Raw genomic sequence first — 16,086 nt, 5'->3', positions numbered from 1 at the left:
CCAGAGGCCGCCCCTAAGCTAATGGCTCAGAACGTCTCCCCTCTCAGAACTGAGGGCTGGGTGCTCACAAGTCACTGGGACGCAGGAAAGGGGACAGCCTCTGGGCTTTGGGGAGGAGCCGGGTCAGGGAGATTCCTCTGCGCCAGCCCGGCCAGCCAGGGGAGCTGCCTTCTATTACACAGCGTCCCTCTCATCCACGTTACCCCAAAGCCCTAGGCATCACTCCCCAGGCTTGTGCCTTTCTGAGGAGCACTCCAGTGACAAATCCACATCTCAGAGGTATCCCGTGAGAATCGCGTGATGTGCTTACGTCACACGACCTGAAGGATGCCCTGAACCAGACAGAGACTTAAGTCCCTGCTCAAAACCTCTTTTCAGGTCAGGAAGGAAAGGTCACTGGGGAGGTGAAATGACTCAGGACTATTTGGGGGAAAAAATAAGCATTGGCTGAGGCATGAGACAAGAAGATGATGCTTGCAAGAACCCTGGCCTGTGTTTGGGTGAGGCAGGCTTCTGCTTCATTTATGCTATAATTGCTTGGTAATGCGACAAGGCCCTAATGTGACTGAGTGCAGTCTTCCCTACAAAGTGAGGGCTCACATGTGCAAAGCCATATGTCAAAGTCAGGGTGCCGTGGGTGGGCGTTCTTTGAAAGCCAAGAAGAGTGAAAACATGTGGTATATTTTATGAAGAGACAGTTGAACTGATGGTCTTTAAGCCCCTTCTCTTGTACGATGAATACATAAATTGATTAATTCTCACCATTTTCAATATCTGAAATGCTTGACTCACACTTAAGAATGGTCGTATCACACCTTTGAGCTATGTTCTCAGACTCTCCCATTAATGTTTTTTAGAGACATCAGCAAGAATCAGATATCGGACATTGCTCCAGATGCCTTCCAGGGTCTGAAATCACTCACGTCGCTGTAAGTGGGGAGCAGAGTCATGGGGGAGTGGTGGTGGGGGGGGGGGGGATGTGTCCATATTTTTCAGGAGGTGTTTATCAAGGCTTTATGTTCCCTTACACACTTGTGGCAACCTGGTAAAAGAAACAAATATTTCTTCAGGGGAAATTGATCTTAGGGAATATTTCTACAACCCAAATGCATTATTTTTATTGATTAAGTGCCCAGCAGCCTTCCTAGCTATTGGCTTCTAATTCAAATGCATCTTCAGCTCTACCCACACGTCCCCCTCCTGCCCTGCGTGCCTCAGCAGCGCTCTCTAGGGAGATGGAAGGACAGAATGGTAATGTATGTTTATTACCAACGTGCCCATTTCTCCCAACTATGTGACCTTGTCAAGGGAGGAGCTAATTTTCTTCCCCTGATTTTCAGGCTTTTTCTCCAAACCAACCTCATGGCCTTTGTTCTGAGAAAGCACACTTGCCATCCTGTAAAGGCTTCTTTTCTTGGGTTTTGCAACCCTAGGGCAGCCTACTGGATGGAACCACAGCCTTATCCACCAGAGAGTCAGAGACCCACAGGGGCAAGAAGGCATGGGGCTTTGTCCTGTGGCTCACCGTGTGGCATGGGTAATGTGACTTGAGCCTACTGTGTATTTTCCTCACAGACAAAACGAGGATAGTGATACCTTTTCTGCCTACCACATATTCAATGGTGACCACGATTACAATAATTGGCAGCACTTATTAAGCACTTACTGTGTGCCAGATACTGTTCTAGGAGTCTTGCAATTTTAATCCTGATAACAACCTAATACACAGACTCTATCCACTTCCTTCTTTTACAGTAGAAGGAATCGGGTGATCTAAGCCCCACACAGACAGGGACTTTTCTCTGTTTGGATCCTGGCTGAATCTCTGGCACCTCAAACAGTACCTGGCACATGATAATTGCACAAAGCTAAAGTGTGTTGAATGAATGCAATTATCTGGGAGATGCAGGATTGGATCCCAAGCAGTATGACTCCAGGACCCATGCTCTCAATCCCCAATGCTATGCTGCCTCTCGAGATAATATGAAAGAAAAAGTATATAGTAAAATACAAGAAAAGCATCCTCAGTTGATATTATTTATATCATTTGGTGACCTGCCCACTGAGTAAGAGTGAGGACGCTCAGAAGCAAGCTGTCAATGCTTCCTTCTCTCTGTAACCTGTTTGCTTAATTTATGAGTGGGCAGGTAACAAGATCCACATTTGTCCCCACCTGGCCCCAACCCACTGGGAAGGGGCTGAGGACAGGGAAGTATCTTGATTCAGCTGTTGCCGGCTGCTTGCAGAGTAAATTAGTTTCATTTATCGAACAGAACATCTGGCTGGGATATCAAAGACAGGATTGTATATGAGATTAGTGTCTGCGTATTATGCCGAAGATCACGGAGGAGCAGGGAGAGTGGCTGTGTGCTGCCAGGATCCTGTCCCTGCCCCCACCCTCCTATTCCCCTTATCTAGTTTCCCTCTGCTGGGACTTGGGAACAATCCGAGGACAGTGAGATGCTTCTGGTCCTACAGGAAACAAAATTCAGAATCTGTTTGTCATATGTGAAATGACATCCCACTAGCCAGTTCCAAAGTACACACTGGGGCATTAAGTGAAGTGCCCCCTGACCTCTAATGTATGCATTCATCCTTCCAAGTATGCCTGCTAGGTACTGCATCATCTTACAGGCATGGAGAATGTGGCAGTGAACTGGACGGACAAGACCCTCGGTCTCATGGATCTTGGAACACAAACATACCCAATCCAAACTCACCAGGGGCCAAGCTAAAGGGCAGGAAAGCCTTGCCTGTACTCATTCATTTATTCTTTCAACAAATACTGTGCTGAACCCTGTTCAGCTCTCAGCTCTAGGGACCCTGCCATGAGCAAGCCACATAATATCGCCACATGCATGGAGCCTACGTTCAAGTGAGCTGAGAGGTAGGGGCACAGAAAATGTTTAAAATAAAGAAATACCTGAGTAGTAGAACATGACATAATGAAAAGTAATGAGGAAATAAAAATAAAGTGACAGGTGGTGAAAAACATTAAAATATTCTGGAGAAACTTCCCAAGGATGAGATGTTTGCACTCAGATATGAAAGGTGTGAAGAAGGCAGTCAAGGAAAGATTTTGGGGGAAAGCCAGGTGGGTCTACACCCAGATTGCTCCACAGTAGACCCACAGCCCTCCTCAGTCTGCCGGAGGGTGGTTTGGACCCACGAGGTTAGAGCTGTCCCATAGGGAGGTCTGATGGGTCATGTGAGGATCCCCTGCCCCAGTCCCTGGCCCCTCCGCCCCACCAGCTACTGCTGCACCACAGTTTCTGACATCAGCCAAGACAAGCAGACAGGGACACTACTACATTTGGCACAGTGAGCAGGGGGACATTCATATGAATTACAAATTGAGCCTGAGCCACCATGCTGACTTTTATTTACTCATTAATTTGTTGAAACATTAATGAAACCCACCCGCAGGCTGAGTGAGACACTCACGCTTTTTCCTGGTGGTGTCTGGAAAATAGGGGGTTTGGTTTAGCATTCCCATTTCCTGTTTCCCCACCCTAATATTTTGTCTCCTCAAAGACCTATAACAGCCTGAATTTGCAGTCTGAGTGGGAATTGGATATTGCATTCATTCAGGATATTTCAGGGCCCAAGAGGGAATTGAAGGGGGGAAAAAACAAAAAAAACAAAAACCAACCCTCCCAAATCTCTCCATCTCAAAGGAGGCTGGGCCCAGAAGAAGCAGTCTGTGCCGTGGATGAGAGCAGAGAGCGGCCAGCAGTGTCTTTAGCACCTACATGGATGGCCAACAGGACCCCCTGGGTGCTGGGCTGGAGAAGCAGACAGTAGAATTCTTCCCCAAGCGCTCCCAAGTCACCAAAGCCCAGCCCACCAATAGGAGGCGCAGTATGAGGGACCTGTACACCTACTAGAGAGGAGAGTAAAATAATTCAGAGTTTCTTGGTTCCTAGAGCTGAAAGACTAGGCAAAGGGGCTGGAGTGTGGGGGCCATCACTCTGAGGTAACAATTCCTTGCTCTCCAGTTTTTCCTGTGAGCCAGTCTTTGACTCTGCGGTCCCTGTGCCATCTGGATAGGACCCCCAAAACTCAAAGCCCTGCCTAGAGGGATGATTAAAGAACTCAGCTCAGGAATTCCTAGGATACAACGGGATATTAAAAGGAAACGTTCTGTAGGCTGGGCTCAGCCTGATCAATATCCATTGAAGACAAGAAGACACAGGGCCGGCCAGCTTCCTACACGTCTTATTTATTGCCGAGGTGTGAGTCATATTAGCAGCTCAGGGAGACACTACAAGGGGACCGCTGTGCCCTATTGTGGATTATTTATTAAGCTGGGCTGCCCAGTAATGAAACAGGATGGAGCTGATTTCTCCTTGCCTCCCAGACAGCCTGTCTCTGCAGCCTCTGTGGCACTTGCCTGCTGTCTCACTGGTAAGGAGGAAGGGTAAGGCCGGCCAGGGAAGGAGATGCTCTGAGAAGCCCCACCCTCCTACAGGAGTTGGCAGAGGCGATGGCCTCTCACTTGAGTGGGCTTCAGTGGCCTTGCATCACAGAGACTGCTGTTTTCTCTTTTCTAGGGTGCTGTATGGAAACAAGATCACCGAGATTGCCAAGGGACTGTTTGATGGGCTGGTATCCCTACAGCTGCTGTGAGTAGGCATATTGTCACTATGTATGTCTCTAGGAATGTCTACTGGCTCTTCACCTGCAGACTTCGAGCCATGCTCAGTACAGTTCTTTTGACTTTACACACACCAAAAGGGGGGAGGGGATTCTGAGCTGTCCACCCCACACTTCCACCACCTCTTTTTGATGGAAGGACAGCCAGGGAGTTGGCAGAGGGAGACCAAGGTCAATGTGAACAAACCTACATGATACATTACAGCTCAGGAACCTGGACGGGGCATGAGTCACTAACCATAGGTCTGGAGGCTAGAAATTAAGGCTGAATGGAATCCTACAAGGGGAAGCATCTTGCAGGAGCATGCTAGGAATTTAGGGAACTAAAACATTCACACCTTATTCCGATAAAGCTGAAACAGCTGCTGATACACATGTGACCTTGAAGAAGGGTTGGGGGTGGGATGGTGAAATAATTATAGAAGAACATAATCAGTCACCAATATGACTCTATCTGAGTAAGATATAGCTGAGGGGGTAAGAGTTTGTTTAACTATTTATTAAAATTTTTGTTAATGTTTATTCAATTTTTGAAAGACAGGTAGAGACAGAGCACAAGCAGGGGTGGGGCAGAGAGAGAGGGGGACACAGAATCCGAAGCAGGCTCCAGGCCCTAAGCTGTCAGCACAGAGCCTGACGCAGGGCTCAAACTCACGAACCGCGAGATCATGACCTGAGCCGAAGTTGGATGCTCAACTGACTGAGCCACCCAGCCACCCCAGAGTTTATTTAATTTAAAGGAAGACTTGTTGCCTCAAATTTTAAGCTCTAGGATTATTTATTTGCATTTATTTCATTCCGGTCATTTGAGCTTTAAATGTTTGAAGAAGATAATTGAACTCTGATGTGGAAAGGCAAGGAAAGGAATTTAGCTTGTCATATATTTTAAGATTCTATGATGGGGGAGAGTTATCTGTAGTTTGTGATTAGGTAGCCGTGGGATCTACGCGCATGTGCTGTGGGCATGGGAGTACATGTGCTCACATACACATCCTGCTCGGTGACCATCACAATTCCTAGGAGTATGAGGAATTGATCTTGAGTATCCTGGGAACACTGGAGAATGCCAGGTCTCAGGTAAACGCCTTGACCTCAATCACACAGCAAAATACGTGTGGAAACTGGAGAAGAGTTTACATGGCCCTGTGCCTCAGAAGGCTCTCAGCCTTCCAATAGAGGTGTATATCTGAGTAAAGATGAGTGAGTGAGCGTGTGTGTCTTTGTAAAACTATCTCCCAAGTCACAAGCAGTGAGGAAGGGGCCCAGGGCCTCCCGACTTCCTGTGTGCAGTTAAACAAAGCTGCAGCAGGAATTTGCAGACCAGGTAGGCAAGCTGGGTCTCCGGGTGGGTGGGAGGCCAGGCACAAAAATAGAGAGAGGAAGGCCCGGTGACTCCCAGAGACTCTTCAAGAAAGAGGAAATGAGATTTGTCCTCAGCCTTTACCTTCTCACATCTTAACTCCCTCCCCTTCCCATGTCCTGTAAGACTCAGGCCTGGACGGTTCTCCTAAGACAATGCAGTCATGTAAATCATGCCCAGCTAGTTTCCAGGCAGCATGTCCATCTACAAGCAGCAGTCAGGTTTGTTTCAATGAAGCTGAGAGCAAGAGAAAGAAGATTCTTTTGTGTCTTTTCTTCTCTGTATCTCCTTTCACCTCCATCTCCACGTCTGTCTCACTCTGAATCTCTGTGCGGGCATCTTTGAGTTCAGAGGTCCCAGCCCTTGGGTGAGCCTTTAAAGCTATTTGTTACAGTGACCCACCAGGGCTCTGCAGGGAGCTGGGTGTTTCACAGATGGTATTCTTTGCTTGTAGCAAAGAAACTAAATCGTAACCACCTCCATAAGGCTAGTTAACTGTAGCTATTAATCCCTTGAAAGAAGAGTAACAGTAGCATTGGCGTTGAGGTAGATTTGGGGGTGGTTGTGTTGTACTGGGCTGGGGTGAGTATCCTTTTACAATCTGCGTGTCTAGTGTAGACAGAAAAATGTCATTGCATGCATTAAGGAGAAATCTAGCATGCATCAAAGTGCCTAGCAGAGTGCATGGCATGTTGCAAAGATTCAATAAATGCATGGGTTTGGGGGGAGTTTATTTCTGGGGGGGGGTTGCATATTTTTTAAAAAAGGAAATGTCTCCCAGCTTGGAGCAGACAGCAGTGACGATATTAATAGAACTCACAGGATTTGCATGGGCCAGGAACTCTAGTTTAATCTCACCAAAATTTTGAGCAGATGGAATGGAATAGCTGGGAGTAAACTAGGAGTAAAGACAAAGCATCCCTGCCTTGCGCGTGACCAGGAGTTGACACAACTCAGGCAAGCTTGCTCTCCAGAAAGAAGCAGCAACTGCAGCCGTCATTGGGCTTTGACCTGCCGCTGAGCTGTTGGAAAGCAGGTCCTGATTAGATCTAATTTAGCGTCCAGCCCGCTGTAGATTGGATTTCTCCTCGTTAGACTGGAGACACTCTGATAAGAAGGCTCTGATTAGAATACCCTGGTAGTCTGGGTAATTTCCTCTCCTTTGACTCCAAGGCTTTTTGTAAGAGGTTCGTGTTTATTTCTCTCTCCCTGTTTCTCAAATTATTGGTGCATCACAAAGCCAAGCTGTCTCTGCCACGTGAAGCGATCTCGGATATTTCCTCTCTGGCACAACTCACGGTGTTGTCGGTAGTAAAGGGGGTACATTGTAGTTGTCCTGCCTGCGCCCCCTTGTCCCATTGTTGCACATTTTCCAGCCATCCTGCCAGATTTTCCCAGGCCCTGCATGTACTCAGTCCTCCTGGGTCCTGTTCTTGAGATGCTTATTGCAGCAGATGGTCAACACTGAGAATAGAATATCTCAGGCTTCAGAGTTTCTTGGAGGCCACCAAAAATGGGCTACGTGGAAACACTTAAAAGTCCTGGGAATGATCCCCTAAACCTGATGCCCTGTCCTCTGGGTGTCAGCCTCCAAAGAGTCACCTCCCTTTGTTTAAGTTCCAGAATTTTAGAGGTCAAAGGAACGTCAGGGCTCCAAGCACAGTCTCCTACCCAGCTAGTGCAGAAACCCCTCCCACGCCCTCTGTGACAAATTTTTCTATCTGTTCTTGCTGATGGTGTCTGTGATAAGTCATCATTGTGTACTTAGAAAGTTAGGCAGTTCTTTCTTATACTAAAGCTCAGTAATGGCTTCTGGGGAAACTCAGAAAAGGCTATTCTCAAAATCTTCAAAGGTTTCAAAATAACTAGTATGTCTCCCTGTAATTAATCCTAAACAGGTTCCGTTCCTGCAGACATTCATGGTATAAACACACATTCATTGGTCATTAGTAACAGTCCTTATTTATCTTTGGGGGTGTGCGTGGTGGTCTGTATGCCCATCCCTCCTTAAAACAGAGTGCTGGGAAGCGAGTCCCACACCCATTTGGACAAGAAGTATGTTAGACACTCCCTGCTAATGTGCTGAGTACTGAAATATCCCATGTGAAGATGTCTCAGAATGTAAGGTTAGGACAAGATATGTCACATGCTCCCAGGTCCAGGGATGGGAGCAGCTGGATTACCAGAGAACTGACCCTTCTCCTGGCTGTGCCCATCCCTTTCCTCACCAGAAACTTTAGCTCAGAGGTCGACCTCTCCCAAAACAAGAAAAGCCATCAGTGCGTCTCTAGAGCCATCACTTTCCCCTCTGACGGGCAGCTGCAAGGTGTGCTGTCCCAGCTCCCCCAGGAAATAAAGAGCATTCATTTAGTGCTCATTGATTGCATGGCAGATGCGTAGGAAAGTGGCCTGAGTAGGGCAGGCGGTCCTTTGAGGTAGAAGCTTTCACGTAAATGCTGGGCACGGTCAATGTTAAGCCTGCTCCAGGAGGTCTGAACCCAAACCAGACTGCCTTTGGGCTGGAATAAGTTAAGACAACCCAGGCACCTGTTGTTTGATTTTCTTGGAAGGCAGACAAGACCCTTTGAGAATCTTGGACTCTGCCAAGCAACATGCCAATTACAGGGCAGTGAGCAAAACTCCACCCCCGTAGCTCACTTTTCCTCACCAGCTGTTTCGCGAGTATTACTACTGCTGCTAATTACTTAATATGCTCCAGAACCCGTGCCAAAGCAATGTTATGTGCTTGTATGCTTCTCTGATCTATGCAACAGTGCTAAGAGGAAGGTATTGTGAAAAGGCCCATTTTACAGATGGGGAAACTGAGGCATCGAAAGGTTAAGTAACATGGCCATTGTCTTTCAGCGTGTAAGTGACGGAGCGTTGGCATCCAGGCAGGCTAATTCTAGAGTCTGTGCAAGAGACTTCTGCTTCAGACCCTGTCACAGGCAGATCTGCAGAACTAGTTCTGTGATCCATAGAGCAGGAGTTCCTCACAGGCTCGTGCCAAGGAGGAGGTACTGCTGAACCGACTGTTTCCGGTTCCTTTCGTTACGCCTCAGTATCCGTCACAGGCTGCTGTCTCCCTGGGACTTCCTCTGGCCCCTTGTCATCCCACTAACCCCTGTGAGAGGGCATGAAGGAGCTGCCCGTCTGTAAAGACTGGGTTGAGGGCTGATGGTGAGAACTCCCCAGCAGTGGAAGCAGCCTTACTTTGTGATGCACTTTTGAGGGGGGGCTTCTTCCCTTCCTTGTGCGCCCGGGGCTTCCCAAGTGAGGCCTGCAGGGAGATGTAAAATCTGGAGTCATCCCATGCTTGGCCATTGAGTGAATGATTCACCCCTCTTAAAGGACCAGTTGGTAACCAGAAGGCAAATGACCACCCTGGTAGCTGTTGAGGGAGGGAAGGAGCAAGCCAGGTCACACTAGGGGAGGCCTTTGATCCCCCAATAGCAGGTGATGGCTGCCGTGTCCAGTCTCTCAGAATCTCCGCTTCCCTCTGCTTGCACCCTGTTCCTACAGTTCTCCTCTGTCCGTGGACTCCAGGGAGGTCCTGTTTTTCAGACAGGCCATCCAATGGCATTGCTACATTTGCAGTTTCCCGTGCATTAGGAATCACCATGACAACCCACAGCCTGTGACCAGCAGTGCAGCCATTATTGGGAGGGAATGGAAGAGTCTTCTTTGTCCCTAGTTGGGTCTGGGATGGTTCCTCTTGTTTCCTCTCCTGAGTGTTGAGCCTGACGTGGCCCAGAGCAAGACTGGGCAGCGTTAGGGTTTCTTGACCTTGTGGCACCAGATATCACCAGGCTTCTCCCCATGTCTGGCCTCAGTAGGTTCCTGAATGTCAAAGTAAATCCCCCATATCATATGGTTATGATGAGAGCATAGTATCTGTGCTAAGGCAAGAGAGTAGGTCTTATTAAAATTAATGTGTAAAAAAAAGTCAGGAGCACCTGGGTGGCTCAGTCAGTTAAGCGTCTGACTTTGGTTCAGGTCATGATCTCACGGCTTGTGGGTTCAAGCCCCACGTTGGGCTCTGTGCTGACAGCTCAGAGCCTGGAGCCTGCTTGGGATTCTGTGTCTCCCTCTCTCTCTGCTCCTCCACCTCTCTCTCTCTTTCTCTCTCTCTCAAAAATAAATGCATTAAAAAATCTTTTTTAAAATTTCAGGATGACAGAGGGTTAATTCTGGAGAAATTTAAAAAAAAGAAAAAAGAGGAAGACATTAATGAGAGAGGTTTGACTCTGTGTCCTGCAGCTTAATCAGGGGTCCAAGATGCCTCCCCAGATTGGTGTCCTCACGAATAGTTTATGCCAATGCACAATGGTGGTAAATACTCACAGGGAGAGACCTTTTTCTGAGGAGGAGCAATAGAAAAAATGCCAGGCAGTTATTGGTACCGTCTTTCTCCTCCTCCGTATCTACATCTGAGTATTTATAAAACAAACTGACTCCCCAGCCTTGTGTTAGGAAAAGGAGGCTCCCCCAAGCACCTGCCCCCTTGGCAGGAGCCTGGGCCAGCTTTCCATCTCATGGTCTTTCCTGCAAGGACTTGACTAATTTCCAGGAAGGGGGTCACTACGCTTTCTCTTGGCACCAGTTTTCTGAGCAAAACTTGTACTCTGGAGTTCAGAATATGCTTTTGGCATTTCCAGACAAATACCACTCAAGTAGGAGGGGCAACGTAACTGCTGTCTTCCACAGACCCACGGGCAGGTGTGGAGAGTATAAATACCACCCAGAATGTTAGCTCTGGGCCACTGAATCAACACGTGAATTGCTAGAGTTGCCAAGGTGATTTTAATGCAATTTATCATTAAAGCTGACTCCCAATGTTTGTGTTTTCCGAACCGTGCAGCGAAGGCCTGTGAGCTCTGTGGGAATCTTCACTGAGGAGGAGATGTGGGCAAGAACAGTAGCTAAAAATGGGGTCTCAGTGGTCTTCTGCCCTGTTGGCCTCTTTAGAGAAAGTGGGTGTGGTAGGGCCTTTTCATTGACGAGGTGGACCTCATCTCCCTCCTGTGGTTCTTCTCTCTGTATCTCCTGGACCTTGAAGGAAGGAAGCTGCCAGCTGCTCCTGTGTTGAGAGCATCTGGGACCTTTCTGGCCAGGGCAGGCCAGGTCGCCGAGCAGGAGGACTTGAGTCACAAGAGCCCTCCTTAGCCCAGACCCAGGGGGTATTTCACTGCCCCCTCTACAAGCTCCAGCTCTGTGGTTCTCTGTGGCTTATTTCCTGCCTGGCCTTTTCTGAAGGCAATGGTTCTGGAAAGGATTATCTCTTAGCAGCATCGTTATGTTGGTTAGTCAGTGGACTGAGTGCTAATACCTCTTGACATGGAACATATGTGGAAGCTGCACGTGCTCATGGAAGAGGCGTTGGGAGAGGGCCTCGTAGGGCTGACACTTGGAAGTAAATATAGAAGGTGATGTCTGTGCACTCCTGCTGGATGTGCCATTCTCCTTAATCCCCTCTGAAGGGAGCGTGGCTTTTTGTTTTGTTATATTGTAGAATTGTCACTAGCTTAATGGGAGTGGCCACAGAAAACATACTGCCATCTCCTCCCATCAGCATTGGGTGATTCCCAAGGTCCATTAATGGGCATCAGGGTGGCATAATGAGTGGGAGCAAAGCCCTTGTGCTAAGATAACATGGATCCACTTCTCAAACTGCCAGTTACTACTGTGCAACTTTGGTCACCGGTACTTAAGTTTTCTGTGTCCCAACAGTTTTCTGTGTCATCTGTCTGATGGAGATAACTCTTACTCTCTAGTGGGGACATTCAGTGGGTTAGTGTTTGTAAGGTGGTTGGTGGGTGTTTGATCACACATTATGCTTGTTACATGTTACGTCATGTGGTCCTGCTGTTCATCTGGCCTGTCCATCTCAGCCCTTCTCTCTCCTTTTGCTTTTAAGACCTTCAAAAGAGGCTCTTTGGGAGGTGGGTCTGGGAGCAGGTGGCCCCAAAAGATGGCTGGATTTGCTTCTGGGGGAAATATTTATGAGCACAAGATGCCCTCAACCCCCAACTCACTGGATCCAACAAGAGATCAAGCTGAAGGTCTAGTTGGGATGTCAAAGTTTTGGCTTTGAATACCAGGCAGCCTTTCAAATGAGGCAACCTGGTGCATCTCATCTTGCATGAGGGTTGCTGCTGTCTCTGCTTCATCACTGTCCCCTGATCTGCCCAGGGTAGAGTGAGAATTCAGAGGAGCCACGCATACTGCTCCCAAGTCAGCATGTGGTTAATGATCGCTGAAGGTTGAAATGCTGCTTCGTGTGTGTGTGTGTGTGAGCCCCTCAGTGAAGAACCTTCCACTTTGTGCCAATGGCAGTTTGGTGAGCATCCCAAAAAGCATCCCATCTCCACCAACTTGGTGCCAAGTCCTTCCTAAGAGTTGGCAGGATTCCTGATGGCTCCAGACAACCAAACGGCGAGCAGTCTTCCTGACCCAACCAGACCTCTGCCCACCTGGTGCATTCCATGCCCAGGTGCATTCCAAAGCTAGCAAAAATAACCACTCCCAGAGACCAGGAACATGCTTCACTGGGCATGGAAGAAAGAGTATGGATTCTCTGTGGTGGATAAAAGCTGAGGTCTGGAGTCAGGCTGGTATGTTTCACTTACTGCTTGGTCAAATCTGCCACCACTCGGACCCTCAGTTTCCACACCAGCAAAATGAGGACAATCTTAGTGCTGCTGTGAGGCTGAAATAAAATACTGCGTGGAAAGTGCTTTGGAAAACGCTTGGCACAGGGCTGCACAGAGCCGTGGTCCCTAGAGATGTCACTGCGTTATTAGTATCATTTCAGCAGCTGCACTGCTGTTGTTCCTCAAAGGGAGATGAAATAGGACAGACCCAGCAGCCTTGAGGGGAAAAAGAGGGAAAACCGATCTCTCCAGGGAAAGAGACAGAAGGCCTGTCTTCAGGAGTTCTTATGGAAATGCTGAACCCCATTACAAATAGTTGTTTACTCTCTGTTTGCTCCACACATGTTTTTTCAATTCCCCTCCAACTCTTGTCCATGTACCAGGTAGCTCAGGGATCCTTTCGTGGAAGACAGATGGAGTTGAGTAGCTGCCAGCCTTCCTCCCAAAGGAGAGAGGACAGAAGGACGGGCTGTTAGATCTTGCCGGTGCTAGGGATCAGTGAGGCTGTCCTCAGCATCTAAATCGGGATAAGCAGCTTAATTTTATCTCTTCCTGCACCTACGTGTCTTGCCTTAGGGAGCCAAGCATCCTGGGAGGGAGGGAGTGACCAAGAGACTGTGCCCTTTTGTATTTCCGCTTGCTCCCTGCTTCATGCACTCTGCGCCTCATGCTGTCTTTGCCTAGTAATTCCGCCAGCCTGGGGTGTTTTGATGCCTTCCATCTTTGAGATAACACCCCATGCTAAGACATCTAGAAGTAGTAGGGAACAAGGAAAAGCATTTGGATCAGAAAAAGAAGCCTCAGTAGTTCTGATGAGTGAGGAGGGTTGCCCCCAGGAGCATGCAGATTGGCTACCCTTTCAAGGCAGGTCAGAGTCACCACTGCTCTCTCCTTGGGGGCTCCCTCTTTGTCCAGGGTCTAGCATTCCCCAGAACTGCAGCTGGGCTCTTTAATCTGCACTAGGGTCTCAGGTATGAGTGCCCACTCAGGCAAGACAGGCGAAGAAGCTGGTGAAAGGCATCGCTAGGGAAGAGTGAGGACTGTGGCAAACAGGGAGCATGGGTCCTATCGAAAGGGGACAGCCACCCCATAGCTGCCTCCAGTGAACTCCATGTTGCTAGAATTTCTGAAATTTTTTTTTCAAGAGGAAATAGAAATCTGGGGTGTGTGTGTGTGTGAGAGAGAGAGAGAGAGGGAGAGAGAGGGAGGGAGGCAGGGAGAGGGAGAGAAATTTCCCAATTTTAAAACACTGAGAGGGTGAATGAACAGATTTGCATGTGGGATGTCACAATATATTGCAGGGAAGATTCTTTCTTCAGGGCATCAGATTGGTACCTCTGACTTGGTCTCTTTACTGAATTGTTCAGTATTTCCTAGCAAAGGGATCCCCTCTTAAGGCCCTGAATATCAAGGTTTGGAATAAATCATTTACCATGCACTTTATTTTCCTTTGTAAACAAGCACACCAAACACCCGTGTGTGAAGGGTCCATTCCTGCCCCATGGGTGCTTAGCCCTGCTAGGTCCCTCCGGCTTTTCTCCCTGTTTCTTTGCTCCTTGGTGTCCTCCTTGGAATGTCCCCAGAATGGATTGACCTTGACTAAAATGCAATCTATAAAGCACAGGACATCCTTGGGGGGGAATGCCACCGGGGGATAGACAGATGGGTGGGGTATATAAGGTGTTCGTAAAGAAAAAAGTGCACCCTCCAGAGACATCAGTTCTCGTAACTACCTCCAGCATGTTCCCTGGAAACGCATGCAACCTTGACCAAGCCACCACATTCTCAGCCTCAGTTCTGTCACCTAAACTTGGGAGGCTGGCTGTACCCATCTGCCTAGGTTACCGTGAGAACAATTGGATGTCAGGAAAGCACTTTGGAAAACAACAAGAGTATTCTAGCTTTTCTCTACTGCAAGGCAGGAGGACATCTGTGTGAACCCTTGGGACCCTGCCCATTATTAGCCAGATTAAACACGCAGCTCTTGTACTTGTCACTGCCACAGCTGCCTGCCTGCACGCAGGCTGCAGGGACCCCACTGGGAGGACGGGCTTCCAGCAAGGGAGAGGTGCTATAGAAGGCTGAGCTCCCAGGGGCAACCCCCCATCACCAACTCAAGTCCCCTAGACCCTGGCATCAGAGCCTGTGGAGGCCAGCCCGTTACGAGTCTCCTGGGCCACTCTTCACGAGAGAAGCTCTGAGCCAGCCTTGAAAGAGAAATGTTAAAAATTTAACATTTTTATTGGTTCGTCTAGTTCTCCTCTCCCCTACGTTTATTAACGAGGGAATGAGAAATGATTTTATACTAGTTAAGAGGGTACAAACAGTTGGTCTAGGATCATAAAGGAAATTCTCAGGACTCAGATTTGCTTGACTTGCCAGCCCCATGCTGGAGAACTCTTCTATAACCCTCATGGCATCACCTACGCTGGACCAGAGTTTCACCTGAAAGGCAGCTTCTTTTGATGCTTTTTTTTTTTTTTTTTTTTTTTTTTTTTGGTGGAGGGAGGGGTATGCAGATCTAAAACCAGGGAAGACAGGTGCCACCTTAGAGTGTGGTCCCCTGGAGTTGTGTACGGGGTTGGGTATATTTCATAATAAATGCTTGTTGCTGAGCACCAAGAATAAAGGGAATGAAAGTGATGTCATCTGTGACATCAGGGCTTACAGTCATCATAGGTGGGAGGCCAGTGGTAAACAAGGACAAACACCCTGTGATCACAAATGGAGAGAAGTACTATGAAGAAAATAAACTGGAGCTAGGAGAGACAGTCATGGGGGGCTGGGGGTCTTGCTATAGGTGAGGGGATCAGGGCAGGCCTTTCTAGGGAGGTGACATTTAAGCTGATATGTGGGGGAGGAGAAGGAACCACCTTATGAAAGGTGGTAAAGAACGTGTTCAAAGGACCTGGGCCAAAATGCTTATGGGGGCGTTTGAGGAACGAAGTGTAGTGAGCAGGGATGCGTGGAGGAGGGGAAAGGGGTAGAGCTTGGGTCACACGGGGCTCCATCCATGTTGCGTGTGTGGGAGCACGTGCATGTGTGTCAGAGACAGAGAATGTGTATGTGCACACACCCATGCTTGCCCGTGGATGTATCCTTTCCCGGGAGGATTGGATGACCTATAACTTCCATCACATTTCCAATGGGATCAGTGATTTCACAGAACTCTAAGAAGACTTCTGAATCAAAATTGCCCTTCGTCAGTCAACTAAAGCTTTGAAACAGTTGTGCCAAATGAATTTTTTTTCCCCCATTCCTGGAAGCTCTGTGTTCTAAAGCAGAAAGTCAAGCATGTGTGCTGCCATTTCCAGGCTTCCTCTGAAGGCCTGGGTACCAGGGCAGGCTGCGGGGGATTTCAGTATGTGGCCCAGTATCCTCGGTAGCTGGTGTACAAGTGCCTGGACATGTTTGGAG

General features: G+C 48.3%; 1 protein-coding gene across 1 annotated transcript in view; it reads left to right on the top strand.

Moving 5' to 3' along the window:
* SLIT3 (slit guidance ligand 3) overlaps positions 1-16,086 on the top strand; it is a 594,085-nt gene that overhangs the window by 490,758 nt on the left and 87,241 nt on the right. Inside the window, exons 11-12 of the mRNA XM_025923495.2 lie at positions 858-929; positions 4,554-4,625. Of these exons, the coding sequence (XP_025779280.1) occupies positions 858-929; positions 4,554-4,625 (144 nt within the window). The remainder of the gene's footprint in view (positions 1-857; positions 930-4,553; positions 4,626-16,086) is intronic.

Source organism: Puma concolor, chromosome A1, assembly GCF_028749965.1.
Source record: "Puma concolor isolate L17-30 chromosome A1, mPumCon1.1.hap2, whole genome shotgun sequence".
NCBI classification, from domain to species: Eukaryota; Metazoa; Chordata; class Mammalia; order Carnivora; family Felidae; genus Puma; species Puma concolor.
This window is presented reverse-complemented; position numbering and strand designations above follow the sequence as displayed.